Source organism: Microcaecilia unicolor, chromosome 10, assembly GCF_901765095.1.
Source record: "Microcaecilia unicolor chromosome 10, aMicUni1.1, whole genome shotgun sequence".
Classification (NCBI taxonomy): Eukaryota; Metazoa; Chordata; class Amphibia; order Gymnophiona; family Siphonopidae; genus Microcaecilia; species Microcaecilia unicolor.
Genome location: NC_044040.1, coordinates 136,613,029 through 136,629,595, shown reverse-complemented (window position 1 = coordinate 136,629,595; position 16,567 = coordinate 136,613,029). Strand labels below are relative to the sequence as shown.

The 16,567-nt window shown below is 42.2% G+C and overlaps 1 protein-coding gene across 1 annotated transcript in view; it reads right to left on the bottom strand.

Annotated features, from left to right (window-relative positions):
- Positions 1–16,567, bottom strand: part of HDLBP (high density lipoprotein binding protein) — a gene marked incomplete in the record, with an annotated part of 521,467 nt that overhangs the window by 59,978 nt on the left and 444,922 nt on the right. The window contains 2 exon segments of the mRNA XM_030216982.1: positions 610–789; positions 1,312–1,455. Coding sequence (XP_030072842.1) covers positions 610–789; positions 1,312–1,455 — 324 coding nt within the window.

The following is a 16,567-nucleotide window of genomic DNA, read 5'->3' as shown; positions in this document are numbered from 1 at the left end:
CTCCCAAACTATAAACTATTATATTGCTTTCTATTTAGGAATGTAAATCATTTTGTAGTCTTAATCGAAGGAGCATTAACAGATTAAAAACTGGGTTAAGATTGTGATTTATTTGAATGATTGTAAGCTCTTTTGAGCAGGTACTGTCTTTTCTTCATGTTCAATTGTGAAGCACTGTGTACAACTGGTAGCGATATAGAAATAATTTATAGTAGTAGTAGTAGTAATAATATCAGAGCCCATAAAAGCTATGATGTGAACCAATCATACTTCTACTTGTAACTCAAATTAAGATATATGTTGGTTGGTACTGTTCTAGCAATCTGCATGAGGTTTAATGGAATACAAAACTCCAGATATTTTAAAAAAAGGAAACACTCCCACTGTGTTCATGTCAGACTTAAAGACTTATTATGCTTTGAAGAGCTTTAAGCTGTTTTGTTCCTTGCACTAGAGCTAAATCTACACCCTAGCAACTTGGTCCACGAGTGCTATGATCCACACTGCAAATACTGGTGCTCAAAGGTGACCTAGACTGCCAGTGCTTTGGGCTAAATGGGTAAGAAAATATTGCTTGGTTTCCTGTCATCCTAGACTTGTGTGGCTCACCTTATACTCATCCATGATCTTGCGGATGGCTTTGCCACGGGCTCCAATAATGCGAGCATGAACACGGTGGTCCAATGTGATGTCCTCTGATACCATCTGTTCAAGTTCTCCTACTATCTTCAAGATGGCATCACGAGCTGATTCTGTGTTCTTCTCATAACCTGTAATAGTGATCTTGTCCTAGGGCAAGAAGGTGTGGAGGGGACAAAGGACTTTCAATAAAAGCTGCTATGACTCATTCAGAAAACTGCGGGCCCAAGCCCTTAGCTGACCCTGGAAATGGAAGAAGAAATTAAATCTACTGACCAGCAGATGGAGACAGAAACAAAGTAGCTCTGTATGATTTGCCCCTTAAGGACACCAAGCTGTGAGGCCTTATTTGCATAAGTCACTAGGGGATGAAATGCAGGGCCATGTACAAATCATTCAATGGTAAGTCTAGCCCTGCCTTCATGCTAAGGATCTGCTGTACCTTTATGTGTTTTCTAAAACTATTAATACTGCTCTCCAAAAGAAGAGAACTACTAATTATTAGATGATAGTCATATTAGGAAAAGTCATCATGCATTTTCCAGATAAAAGTCCTCTATGTTGAAAGCAGATTCTACTTTAGCAGGTGAGAATGGTGGCTTTTTAAAGATCACAAAAACTCAAATCAAATTTCAGAGGTATGGTTAGAAGCCCCAAGTGCTTATTTTATACCTGGTTCTCATCATTCTTGTCAGGGAACTGAATGTTGACTTCATGATCTGTGCGAATCTGGGAAATCACAGCACCTTTCCTGCCGATGATCTTAGGATGATACCTGGGGTCCACAGAAATAGTAAGCTTGAAACTCCTCAGTGCCTGTATAATGTGAACAAAACATGGAAGACAAATTAATTTTGAAAGAAATTACTAGAAATAAGGTCCTACCTGGGATTTTGTTCAATACAAACATACTTTTCAAGTTTCTTATCTGTGGTTACTGGAAACATGAAAGATTACAAGGAGTTTTTATGGAAACAGAGTGTGAAAGAGAAGAACTTATTCTTTCTTTAAGTTCATAACCACTAATCAGCAGCAGAGCACATATATTCAATATTTTAGAAATGCATGGAACCTTAAGAGCACATCATATTCTAACTATTCTGTAACAAATGTTATTCTGTCAATCCCAGTTGTGTTAAAGAAGATGAAATGCTAATCGCTAGGGTTGGAGACTCAGGCACCAATGCACAAAGGCAGCCGTAAAATACAGCTGCCTCAGTAAAACTTAGCAACCCACAGACAGAGTGATGCACAAATGAGCTGTTTGTGAGCTTGCTGCAAGTTTGTGAGTCAGAGCTGTCAAATGCTTTTGACAGCTCTGATGCCCCAGACTCCGACCCCCTCCCCCAGCACATAGACAAAATCCCCCCCTGCACCCCTGAAACTGACCCTGGTGGTCTAGAGAACCCTCTCCCTCCTCCCCTTCCCAGTACCTTAAAAGATGTTGGGCAGGAGGGCAGTAGCAATACCTCCTCCCTTGGCACTGCTTTTTTCCAAAATGGTGCTTAGCCCCGCCCAGTGCATCCTAGGATGCACCAGGCATGGCGCTGCCATTTTGTGGAGGCCCGGGTCTGAAGCAGGAGGGTGGGAGGTGTTGTTCCCGCCCACTCCTACCTCCCATCTTTTTTTCAGGTTTGGGAGGGAGTCACTAGACTACCAGGGTGTGACAGAACAGTACGTTTTTTAAGCCTGTAAAACTGCCTTAATTATTTTCTGAAGTGTATTTTTTCTAGTGGCCAGAAGGTGGTTATAGAAAAGTGAATGCTCCCTCTTTAGTTTCACTCAGTGAGGAAGTGATCTACAGTAATGTGAGCAGTATACGTTTAAAACTTGTTGTTCTGAGCTCTGATTGGCCCAGTAGCTCAATTTAATTTGCATTTTACTGATTTTTCCTCAGTCTTAGCCCGGGTGAAGAGAGAGATTTTGCTGAGGTCCTGTGATCACTTATATTTGATCATCTGTGAGCAGCATATTTCCTGATCTCCCCAGGCACTTTTAGAAAATAAATGCTTAGTTAGTGTTATAATTGATCCATATTTCAATTATCTGTTTGCTGATTGCACTTTTTCTGTTCATTGTTCAATATATTTAAGACAATAAATAAATTTCAGTTTGCTGACTGTCTGGACCGATAAAGAATCATGGTGGTTTGTGTGTTGGGTCTGTGAATGCTTTCTGGGAACTGTGGGACCACTGGGAATGTGGCCTCCAGTAACCTAGAAATCACTGTGGTTGTGACCCAGTCGGTGGGAAGAGGGTACTAGTATAGAGCACAAGCGGAAGGTACAGGCGGGACCTAAGCTGTGCTGAGGATACCCTCTAAGTGGCCGCGGGGTAACCCCAACAGGGTGGCTAGGCGTTTCGTGACACAGGGCCGTTGTTGCTTGTGGGGGGGGGGGGGGGGGGGTAGAGAAGGGGGCATGTGGGGACGTCGGGGTGACTAGACCACCAGGGCTCTTCTTGCCTGGGGGGAGCAGGAGGGGGTTCTGAGTCCACTGGTTCCACTAGGAACTTTTTTTTTTAAGAGTGGAGGTCAGGAGACGGTCAACTGGACCATCACGGGAGCCATACAGTTTTTTTTTTTTTTTGGGGGGGGGGGGGGGTCCATACAGAAGCACCTACCTTAAAAGGGGGCAGTCTGCTTGCATTACTATACAATGCAAGCAGAATGCTGCCCATGACAGCTCCAGATCTGCCATAAAATTCTGCACATTAAAGGTAGGTGCTCCGTGCACGGAACTGTCTGTGCATCACTTGGAATACTCATTTTAATACTAATAGCTCCTTGTAATATATCTGCATAGGGTTTTCGGTAGCTAACAGAACATGTTAAAGCCACGGAAAATCCCTTTGTGCATTACTAGCTAAATAACGTCTAAAGCAAACATACAGCATGGTAAGCTTTGTGCATTGGGCCCTCAGTATTGAAAGCCTGGCTCACTAGCTCATCTTTCCCAGCAGCATGAGCTTGTTCTTTGTCTCCTATCTTTCTGCTAAAGCTGCTGGTGCATCTTGGCACTTTTTATTTACTTATACATTCCACAATTTACAAACAAGCAACAAACACTTGTACAGCAGAAGCTGTTTCAGATAATAAACAAAGGTAACAGAATACAAAAAGCCTCTTGGCAGACTAAGTCACTATATATTTGCTAGGAAATTTAAGACAGATGCACACCTTCAACTAAAGAACTCACAGATGTAAAAGGAGGAATTGCTTCCTCTTTTGTGAGTGCCCTTAGAAATATCTGGGAACACACAAAATTTACAATTTAGGAATAGCACTCATTTTTCATAGTGATTGAAAAAAAATATACATTACAAAAACTACTGTCAAAGCAGCAGATTTAACAGATGTTTCCTAGGCGGTGGAGGGGGGGGGGGGAAGCTGTTAAATCTAAATATATCCATTTGTAGGCCACTTTCTTCCAGTAGTTGATTAGTTTCATGTGTATATATTTGAAAAATAATATAAAATTAAATATATATTTGCTAGAGGTGCTTATGATACCTGATACGTTGTCTCCACTGACATGATTAGTCTCAGATTAGGCGTAGTTCGAGTTGTTAAAAGTAACACAAAAAAAAATCATATCACAAACAAGGAAAAAAAAAAAAAGATTATATTAAACAATTATCTAAGTTGAGATTCAAGAGAATCAACAATAGAAAGGAAACATCTCATTTGAGTGGGGGGGGGGGGGGGGGGGGACACACCTCAGGGAGGAGCAGTCAAACCTTATGTACTAATGATTAATTTTTCTGATCATATCAACCAGCAATTCCCTCCCCATTCCTGAGAGAGCCCTAATTTGTCCTGGTACAACTTTGTTACTGAGAAACCTTGCTACTTGTGAGGAATCAAACTTTAACAGATTTATATCCCACTCCATCTACAGTTCTGAGTGGGTTATAGGAAAAGATACATAATCTATAAAAGTGACAATACATATGAATCAACATTGCATTAAGACTAACAGTAATATTAAAAATAACATAAAAAGAAAAATACACTGATTAGCCGGTCTAATTACCATATACTTAATCAAACAACAATATTTTCAATTTTTTCTTAAGATAACATAACACACACATGCAAAGTATATTGAATAGCAGATCTAATTTCCATATGACCCATGAAATAACCATATTTTAAGATCCTTCTTAAACTGACCAAAAAAGTAATCCAAAGTATTGAACCTACAATTTAAAACATATTTCAGAAGAAAATCCTGGAGAAGGACCACGATTGACTGGCAAAAGTACATATAGCACCGTTCACGGAAGAGAGTGTGTATAAACAACTTAAAAATCTAAAGGTGGACAAGGCCATGGGACCGGACGGGATCCACCCCAGGATATTGAGAGAGTTCAGAGAGGTTCTGGCAGGTCCTCTTAAAGATTTGTTTAATAAATCCTTGGAGACAGGAGAGGTTCCGTAGGAGTGGAGAACGGCAGATGTGGTCCCTCTTCACAAAAGTGGTGATAGGGAAGAAACTGGAAACTACAGGCCGGTAAGCCTCACTTCGGTTATTTGAAAAGTAATGGAAGCGATGCTGAAGGAAAGGATAGTGAATTTCCTGGAAGCCAATAAGTTGCAAGATCTGAGACAACATGGTTTTACCAGAGGGAAATCATGCCAAACGAATCTCATTGAATTCTTTGATTGGGTAACTGGAGAATTGAATCATCGATGTGCTATAGACGTAATCTACTTAGGTTTTAGCAAAGCTTTTGACACTGTTCCCCACAGGAGGCTCTTAAATAAACTCGATGGGCTGAAGATAGGTCCCGAAGTGGTGAACTGGATTAGGAATTGGTTGACGGATAAACGCCAGAGGCTGGTGGTAAATGGAATTCGATCGGATGAGGGAAAGGTGAGTAGTGGAGTGCCTCAGGGATCGGTGCTGGGGCCGATTCTGTTCACTATATTTGTGAGTGACATTGCCAAAGGGTTAGAAGGTAAAGTTTGCCTTGTTGCGGATGATACTAAGTTTTGCAACAGAATGAACACCCGGGAGTGGAAAACATGAAAAAGGATCTGCGGAAGCTAGAAGAATGGTCTAAGGTTTGGCAATTAAAATTCAATGTGAAGAAATGCAAAGTGATGCACTTAGGGAGTAGAAATCCACGGGAGACGTATGTGTTAGGCGGTGAAAGTCTGATATGTAAGGACGAGGAGAGGGATCTTGGTGTGATAGTATCTGAGGATCTGAAGGCGACGAAACAGTGTGACAAGGCGGTGGCCGTAGCTAGAAGGTTGCTAGGCTGTATGGAGAGAGGTGTGACCAGCAGAAGAAAGGAGGTATTGATGCCCCTGTACAAGTCGTTGGTGAGGCCCCACCTGTAGTATTGTGTTCAGTTTTGGAGGCCGTATCTTGCTAAGGATGTAAAAACAATTGGTGCAAAGAAAAGCTTCAAAAAAGGTATGGGATTTGCGTTACAAGACGTATGAGAGACTTTCTGACCTGAACATGTATACTCTGGAGGAAAGGAGAAACAGGGGTGTTATGATACCGACATTCAAATATTTGAAAGTTATTAATCCACAAACGAATCTTTTCCGGAGATGGGAAGGCAGTAGAACTAGACGACATGAAATGAGATTGAAGGGGGGGCAGACTCGAGACAAATGTCAGGAAGTATTTTTTTCACGGAGAGAGTGGTGGATACTTGGAATGCCCTCCCGCGGGAGGTGGTGGAAATGAAAACGGTAACGGAATTCAAAAATGCGTGGGATAAACATAAAGGAATCCTGTTCAGAAGGAATGGATCCTCAGAAGCTTAGCGGAGATCGGGTGACAGAGCTGGTGGGGGAGGTGGGGCTAATGCTGGGCAGAGTTCTATGGTCTGTGCCCTGAAATTGGCAGATACAAATCAGTCAGGTATACACAAAGTAGCACATATGAGTTTATCTTGTTGGGCAGACTGGATGGACCATACAAGTCTTTCTCTGCCCAATCCACAAGCAGTATGACTACACAAAACCCAGCAGATCCCGGAGTAAAAGTTCCTTTATTGGCATGAGTACCTGAAGTGGTCCACGTTTCACACACTACTGGACTGCTCCAGGAGTATATCTAAAATAGGACATAAAAAATGTAAATTCCAAATTCTTCACATGGATACTCTTGTCAATAAAATAACTTCTTTTTTTTGAGATCTGCTAAGAAAAAGCCCTCAATACCGGTAGTACTGACTGATGGAACATGCAACACTTCCACACAAACCAAAGAGTAGGGTAGGTAGTCTCGTCCAAAGGACACAAGAGAGTTGCCAAGATTCTTATATGTAACATTTATTAAAAAAATAAAAAACCCAAAACACCAATAGGACTCCAATGAGTCACCAAAAGGTGCCGATTCTACATTTCTCTAAGTCACTATTTACCATTGATCCCTTCATATATCCGAGATTCTATGCATATGATTAACATTTTACAAGATTTTGATGGAGACCTCATTGATGCACTCATGGGTGATCCTTGACAGATTCACTCTATACCAATATCTCTCAATTAGAAGCTCTCCAAGTTATAGACGAAACTCTCAGATGCTGTACTACACAAAGACGCATCCCTAACCAACTTATTCTCACGCTTGCTAGCTTAGCACTCGCCAAAAACTACTTTTACTTCCAAATTAGCTTCTATCAACTGGTCATGAGAACCGCTGTGGGGGCTTCGATGGCCCCAGATGTGGCCAACCTATATATAGCCAATTTTGAAAAAAAAACTTTTCTACAAGATCATCCATATCCAGAAGACGTGATTTTCTATAAAAGGTACATTGATGACATCTTAGACTAGAGAGGAAATTCTGTATTGCTGGAAGATTTTTTTCAATTGGCTCAACACCAGGGACAATTTCAAGATAAAGTACCAGGATTCCGAGATTAATTTCCATTATTTGCTTATCAGGAAACATGAGTATCATTTAACTACAATCCTATATAGAATACCCACTGATCACAGTGCTTTCCTTCATTTCACTAGTTAACGCTGCCACAATCTCAAAAAGAATTTGTCAGTTCTTACGTCTAAAATGAATATGCTCAGATTTCTATGATTTTACTACGGAGTCCAACATCATGGCATGAAGGTTTGAGAGCAGAGGATATTAAAAAAAAAAAAAGAATATATATATATATTTTTTATTTATATATATATATATATATATATTACAGTTGGCTACACGAGGGCTTCTATAGAGGATAGAAGTACTTTACCGAGCATAAGAAGAGAAAGATCCTGCCTGTACATTGAGATTTTCATACCTAGCAAGTCAAATTCAAATTTCCATTAGATGACATTGGCACATTTTAGAGAGCCACAATTGTTTCAAAGACAAGCGTTTGGCTGTAGCTTATTTTTTGAGAGAAGAATTTAAAAGAGATCCTAGTTCCATCTTGTGTTCCCGAGCATCCACCTGCATATCAGACACTTTTTAAGTCATTATAGGTGTGGATCTTGCAGCATCAGCCCACATGCTATGGAAATCTCATCTTTTAAAAATCTGAGCACTGGACATGAATATAGGTTACTTCACACATCTGACTGCAACTCCTCACATGTCATTTACATTATACAATGCCCGTGCCTTCTCTTGTACATTGGTAAGACAAAGCGACTCATCAAGAGACAAAAAGAACATCTTAGTTGTCTTAAGAGACTTGTAGAACCAGCAGTTTTGATGGCTTATTGATATTGGTGTATTTTTAAATAAACTATGTATAAGAATCTTGGCGTCTCCTTTGTGTCCTTTGGAAGAGCCTACCAACCTTACTCTTTGGTTTGTGTGTACGTAGTCTGTAGGGATTGATAAGCTCTTTGAGCAGGGACTGTCTTTCTTCTATGTTTGTGCAGTGCTGCGTATGCCTTGTAGCGCTATAGAAATGCTAAATAGTAGTAGTAGTAGTAATAATCCAACATGTATTTTTTAAACATAAAGATGAGAAATTCCAGGTATCCATGGAAAAACACAAATTCCTGTGTTTAACCTTCTCCAACATTTCACATTTAGAAATCATACTAGTATGTCCTTTAACTGTTGTATCCACCAGATTTTCAATTCTATTCAAACCAGTCTAGTTTTTTTCAACTCTCTCTTGAATTAGTGGAACAAAAGTCCAATTAGCACTATCACCTCTAAATCTGCCATCTTCCCAGCATTTTATCCCAAGGCCACATGACATTCCATATCCCCTCTAAAGTAAATAATTTTTATTGCTTTGTTTTTTTTTAATATTTTGTATGTGATTTGTTCCCTGCTTAGACTTTTAAAGATATAGCAGGTTATAAATAAAGTTTTATTATTATTAGAGGGCCTTACCGAGTTTCACAAGGATTCCAGTACCTCAGGATTTGTAGCTGAACCAGGAGCAGCATTTGAGTAAGCACTGGTGCTACCAGGATGTTTCCCTTGATGTTTCTCAACTCTCCAGTTCATTCTTGCTGCTGCAAGCCTCCTCTCTGCAAAGGTTCAGTTCCGACTAAACAGCCAGAGGGGAACTGATGTCAGAGCCAGGTGGCAACTGAATCATGTCACTTCAGCAGATGCTAGCAGGGTTTACCCGAGGAACCTGCTCTATGGGGGAAGTACAACATTATTCTCTAGGACCACTGAAAGCTCTGCTTCTCCTTCCCATGGGCCATGAAAAGTCATTCTTGGTGGTTGTCCTTTTGATTATGAAGGACTCCATCGTACCTTCTATCGAGGGTTGAGGAAACTAGGTGTACTACAACTCAAGTATCCAATTATCCATTCTATTTTTTAGGCATTAGATCAAAGGTAAGGGACCCAGCATGAACGTGTCCTCTTTCATGGTGCCATCTTGAATCTCCAGCTCTTGAGATAAAGCAGGGAGCTTGGAAAAAATCAATATATGAAGATTTAGTGATATGATCTCAGGCACAAGGAAAAATCCTTAATAGTTTCTGCTTGGGAAATCTATATAACTTCCACCAACTATTCCTCCTTGGGAAAGCTATATAACTTCCACCAACTATTCCTCCTTATCCATCTAAGGCTTAACAGCTGATTTTTGACAATGTACTTACAAAAAAGTTAATTTATTGCCTCAAGTTTCTTCAGGTCTGACAACTTCCCATATCAAATCAAATGTAATTATTAGTAAAGGATTTATATACTGTGTGTGTGTGTGTGTGTGTGCGCGACATATGCCGTGAAGGACTAGCTCCTGGCCCTGATCCTTAATCTGTCCCGGGGGGGGGGGGGGGGGGAGGAGGAGGAGGTCACTTTGCAGCAGCTTCAGTTGGTAGCACGCCCCCTGCGCATAGAATGGGCTAACAGGTTGGGACCTAAAACTCCCTTGCAATCAGAGATCTCGCGTAGTAATCCTCAAGTTGCTCATTTATGTGCACAGAATGGAAAGTTTACAAGCAATTCGTGCTAGAGAGCTACTCAACTTCAAAAAGAAGCCAGTTCTGTGCTTCCAAGATTTCTCTGCCTGAGTACCCTCGCTTCAGCGGGCTGATGTGCCTGTCTGTGCAGAGCTGCATAAACATTCAATTTGTTTTGCTATATCCAGTCTGGCTGAAGATCTTCTATGAGAGTAAGCCTTGTTTCTTTGACACCTTGGCAGCTGCGCAATCATTCCTCCAGCAGCTGGTGGTTCTGGGCCCGTCGACTTAAAAGCTAATGTTCTTCAGGTTGGAGTCAACCTCCGATGTGGTCAGGGACGGATAAGCCTCGCAATCTGGACTGGACATTCTCTACAAGCTGTGATCTCCGGCCTTCAACTGAGATTACTGCGCCTAGGGGTCTCCTAGTGAGGCCTACTTCAGTTTCTCTGGCTGGATTGGATATCACTGGTGTCTCTCCCAGCACAATCGAGAGGAAGATTGGATATCCTGCTGACTGCCTTTTTCCTTGGGGACCCGGATTTGGACCTCTGCCATCCCTTTTATGACAACCTGTTTTCTGAGCCTCTTGGTTTTGGAGTGCTCTAGAGAGAGCCCCTCCTTTCAGGGCTCCCATCTACATTCCAGTTGGTGAAGTTTGGCTTGCTGGATAGAGTATGTACTTTCACTATTATTTATGAGCGCCTGATTTCTGTTTCCTGGCACTATGACTCTTGGAGATATAACGATACTCTAACAGATCTTAGTGGAGCTCCTTCCTTTGTTTTGACATCCCAGCTGTGTGGCTCTCTTAGGACCCTGGTAGTACGAGACGTTTGCCACCACCTTTAAGCCCTTTTCCTGGTATTCTTGCTCACTAGGAACCAACACTCTCCGAATGGTAGGAGCGGGTCACAACTGGTAAAGGGCTCTCAGACTTCATATCAGGTTTATTTTTTCTTGGACATCTGCTGCTCCATGGCTTTTCACAATGCCTTTGGTTATATTTGCATGTTTCCGCCAACCCATCTAGGGGGTCTATATCACATTTTGCTGTTTACAGTTCAGATTGTTTTTTTTTGTCAAGTTGCTGTTGTATTTGTTTCTGTGGCTGGTAAGTGTGTTGCTGTTCTAATTATTTCCCCCAGGAGGCTATTTTGTTGAGTACCTCATGTATATATTTTTAGTATCACTGTCCTGTACCATTTCCCCTTGTTTCCTACAATGTATTGCACTTAATTGTTCGGAGGGGGGTGGGTCCTGCAGTGACCTTCACCCTATAAGGATGGTGTGGGGAGTGGGGTTTGTAAGGGCAGCGATACTGCAGGTTTCAGTAGATAAGTTGGTTTTTCATTTGTGTTTGGTTGCTGGATTGTGTGGCATAAGAACCCTGGAGTTTTTTTTTTTTAGGCAGGGCTGTTGGCTGGGAAGGCCTTGTCTCTCGCATTGGAGAAATTGGCTGCTTTTTCTTCTTACTCTCCTGGGATGTGTAGATGACCATTAAATTTATATCTTGGAATGTGAATGGAGTAACTTCAATTAAAGGAAAAAAAAAATCTGTAAACACTGAATCATCCATAAAGCTGAACTTGCCTTTCTAAAGGAGACCCATCTCTCCTCACTCAAGCATGACGAATTTAAAAGATGGGGGGGGGGGGGGGGGGGGGGAGGGGATGATACGTGTCCCAGCGGTGATAAGGCAGGGGTGTATTTTATTTCAGAAGGACTTAGATATACATGTTCATCATACCTGGATTGAACCCATGGGCTGCTTTGTGATGGCCCAGGTCACCATAAATCGTCAATGTATACTCTAATTTATATGCCCCAAATGTCTATGACAAAGAGTTTTTTTAGATTATTGCTCAATACTCTGCTCAAGAGACCATATTTACCTCTCATTGTAGGAAGTACCACAGGGAAAACACTTCCTGTGGAATCCCTACGACTGTTGTAAGAAAGCCAAATGAGTAGGGTGAAGTGGTAGGTGTTTCCAAAAGCCACAAGAAAGATGAAAAAGATCCTGCATATAAAATTTATTTATGATACATCAAAAAGACAGCAGCTATTTCAGCACATCAGTGCCTGCTGCAAGAGTCTACGAAATACATATAAAATCAATATAAGGACAATATAAATAAATATTTTTAAAAACATACATAATATGAGAACATATTAAAATGAGAACAATGTTGCTTTAGTGTACTTACCAAAAAGAATTTATTGTCTCAAGTTTCTTCTCCCATATCAAATCAAATGTAATTATTATCAAAAATTCACTTATGACCAATAACCTATCCAAAACATTAACAAAATGCTTTGGAATTATCCGCCTTTAAGAATCCAAGCACAGGACGTGAACACAAGCTGTATCACATACTGGATTGCAACTCTGCTACTGTTATTTACATTATACAATGCCCATGCCCCCTTTTGTATATCAAGAAAGAGAAGAGATTAATCAAAACGAGGATCACAGAGCATCACAGCTATCTCAATAGAAACGTGGAATCGGCACCGCTGGTAACACAATGGAGTGCATTTGGTCTTTAGCTTTAGAAATTTGAATTGGTGTATTCCTCAATTTTCTTCACTTATTCCAAATAAACTTATACCCAATATAGGCCCCTCTTAGGTCCATGAATACAGCCCATACCTATGGCATCAAACAAGCTCCGTTTTAAAGCATCCTTCCCCACATAGTTTCCTGTTTTTTTCACTAACCTTTGTAGCAACATGTTAGACCCAATTTATACAATATTTTTTTGAATTCAAGTTTAGAAGTTCCACAGAATGTAGGTTAGAATATTTTACATTTGTAGCCAAATTTTCTTGGTACTTTTCTTGTTAATAGTTTTTTTTAAGGAGGCATTTGTGTTCATTTTTTGCTCTGCAGACGTTTGTACAGTAAAAATTTGCTCTGAAAAAGAATTGCTATTATCCCCTTGTTCTCCTTTGTTAGTTTTCAACAATATACCCATAGACGGGTATGACAGTATATTTTTACCGTTTGACACAGCAGGACGTTTCTTCCTTTTACTATTCTTTAAGAGAGTTTCCTTTACTGATAAAGCGAAGATACTCCGAGGACAGCAGACTGATTGTTCTCACATGGGGGTCGTCGTCCGCAGCAGCCCGGGAATCAGCAAACAAATTTTGCAAACAAAATAAAGTCTTTCGGGAAAGTTCCGTCGTGCGGGCAGCACGAACCGCGCATGTGTGAACAACTTCCTGCCCGCCATGCGAGCGTGCCTCTTTAATTTAATCAAAAAGCATATAAACAAGAAACAATAACGCCAAAGGGGAGGAGGGCGGATTAGTGAGAACAATCAGCCTGTCCTCGGAGAATACCTGCTACACAGGTAAGTATCTTCGCTTTCTTCGAGGACAAGCAGGCTACTTGTTCTCACATGTGGGGTATCCCTAGCAACCAGGCTCACTCAAAACAATGAACATTGGTCAATTGGGCTTCAAAACAGCGACGACAAAGATTGATCTGAAACCAAAATCAACTAACAGAGTGCAGCCTGGAACAGAACAAAAATGGGTCTAGGGGGATGGAGTTGGATTCTAAACCCCAAACAGTTTCTGCAGCATTGCCTGCCCAAACCGACTGTCGTGTCGGGTATCCTGCTGAAGGCAGTGGTGAGATGGGAATGTGTGGACTGATGACCACGTTGCAGCCTTGCAAATCTCTTCAATGGAGGATGACTAAGTGGGCCACTGACGCAGCCATGGCTCTAACATTATGAACCTTTGCATGGCCTTCTAGAGTCAGCCCAGCTTGGTCATGTGAAGGAAATGCAATCTGCTAGCCAATTGGAGATTGTGCGTTTTCCGATGGCAACCCCTCCTGTTGGGATCGAAAGAAACAAACAACTGGGCAGTCTGAAGGGCTATGTCCACTCCATGTAAAAGGCCAATGCTCTCTTACAGTGCAAGGTATGCAAACTGCTTTAGCCAGGGCAGGTATGAGGACGGGGAAAGAATGTTGGCAAGACAACTGACTGGTTCAGATGGAACTCCGACACCACCTTAGGCAGGAACTTAGGGTGCGTGCGGAGGACTACTCTATTATGATGGAACTTGATATATGGTGCATGCACTACCAAGGACTGAAGGTCACTGACCCTACGAGCTGAAGTAACAGCCACCAAGAAAATGACCTTCCAGGTCAAGTACTTCAGATGGCAGGAATTCAGTGGCTCAAAAGGAGCTCTCATCAACTGGGTGAGAACGACGTTGAGATCCCATGATACTGGTGGAGGTTTGACCAGGGGCTTTGACAAAAGCAAACCTCTCATGAAGAGAACAGCTAAAGGCTGTCCAGAGATAGGCTTACCATCTACATGGCGATGATAAGCACTAATCGCACTAAGATGAACTCTTACGGAGTTGGTCTTGAGACCAGACTCTGACAAGTGTAGAAGGTATTCAAGCAGGGTCTGTGTAGGACAAGAAAGAGGATCTAGGGCCTTGCTGTCACACCAGACGGCAAACCTCCACCATTTGAAAGAGTAACACCTCTTGGTGGAATCTTTTCTGGAAGCAAGACTCGAGAGACACCCTCTGAAAGACCCAAGGAGGCGAATTCTAAGCTCTCAACATCCAGGCCGTGAGAGCCAGGGACTGGAGGTTGGGATGTAGAAGCAACCCCTCATTCTGAGTAATGAGGGTTGGAAAACATTCCATTCCAATCTCCACGGTTCCTCGGAGAACAACTCCAGAAGAAGAGGGAACCAAATCTGACACAACCAGAAGGGAGCTATCAGAATCATGGTTCCGCAGTCTTGTTTGAGTTTCAGGAAAGTCATAAGTACATAAGCATCGCCATACCGGGACAGACCAAGGGTCCATCGAGCCCAGCACCCTGCCTCTGACAGTGGCCAAAAGAACAATTTGTCCCGCCCATCCCAGAAATAGTGGATTATTCCCACGTCTGTTCAATAACATTCTATGGCCTTTTCCTCCAGGAAGCCGCCCAAACCTTTCTTAATGTCATCTAAGTCAACCGCCTTAACTATTAGAGGTATGGGAGGATACGCATACCGAAGGCCTGTTTCCCAATGCAGGAGAAAGGCATCTGACGCTAGTCTGTCGTGGGCCTGAAGCCAGTTCTGAGGGACCTTGTGATTGATCTGAGTGGCAAAAAGATCCACCAAGGGGGTGCCCCACGCTCGGAAGATCTTGCGGACTACGCCCATGTTCAGTGATCACTCGTGAGGTTGCATTACCCTGCTCAGTCTGTCGGCCAGACTGTTTACGCCTGCCAAATAAGTGGCTTGGAGAAACATGCCGAAACGGCATGCCCAAAGCCACATCTGGATGGCTTCCTGATACAGAGGGTGAGATCTGGTGCCCCCCTGCTTGTTGGTATAATACATGGCAAGCTGATTGTCTGTCTGAATCAATATGACTTGGTTGGACAGCCGGTCTCTGAAAGCCTTCTACATGAGCTCCCCACCCCAGGAGGGATGCATCCATCGTCAGCAATTTTCGTGGCTGAGGAATTTGGAATGGACATCCCAAGATCAAATTGGATCGAATCGTCCACCACTGCAAAAACTTTCGAAAGTCGGTGTACAGTTGGATCACATCCTCTAAACTCCCCGCAGCTTGATACTACTGGGAAGCTAAGGTCCATTGAGCTGATCTCATGTGTAGGCGTGCCATGGGAGTCACATGAACTGTGGAGGCCATGTGCCCCAGAAGTCTCAACATCTGCAGAGCCGTGATCTGTTCAGACACTCGAACAAAGGACACTAGGGATAGGAGATAAGCATGAGCTGTCTTTGTGTTCAACAGTGCTCCAATGAATTCCAGTTTTTGAACTGGGGTGAGATGGGACTTGGAATAATTGATCACGAACCCCAGTAGTTCTAGCACCTGAATAGTCATGACCATGAGGTATTAGAGGTTTTCCACAAATATCAGCATCTCTACACTCAGCCAACAGACTGTGTGGGGGGCGATACCTATTTAGAAAATGTTCCTCTTCCTATCTTATCAGACAGTTGCTCAATGCCCCTATTACCACAGATGAGGTGTCGCTTTAAGAAGGTCATTTTGTTAGATAACAAGCATCAAGTCCGGACGGTTTCCAGGTGGAGTTTTATAAGATCTTACAGCTATCTTACCTACTATATTACAAGTCTATGTTTATACACTGTCACTACGGGTTCTATACCGGCTTCTTTGCAGTTGGATCAGATTATAGTCTTGCTGAAACCAAGGAAAGATCCAGATCCTAGGTCCTATTGTCCCATTTCATTGCTAAACATCGAGACAAAATTCTTTACCAAAATTTTGGCCAATAGGCTGGCTCAGGTGCTTCTGTTGGTGATAGCGGATTCCTAAATTGGATTTATAAGAGGCCGTCAGGCGATGAATAATTTGAGAACCATTTTGGCTACACTGGAGTTTGTGGAGTGCAGGGGACTGCCTTCTCTGTTTGTCAGAGAAGCCAAGTCCACTCCAGCTTTTGGTTCCAGTCCAGTCAAGCCAAGTTTGTTCCAGCATCTGGTTCCAGTTCAGCCAAGTCAAGTCCGTTCCCGCATTTGGCTCAAC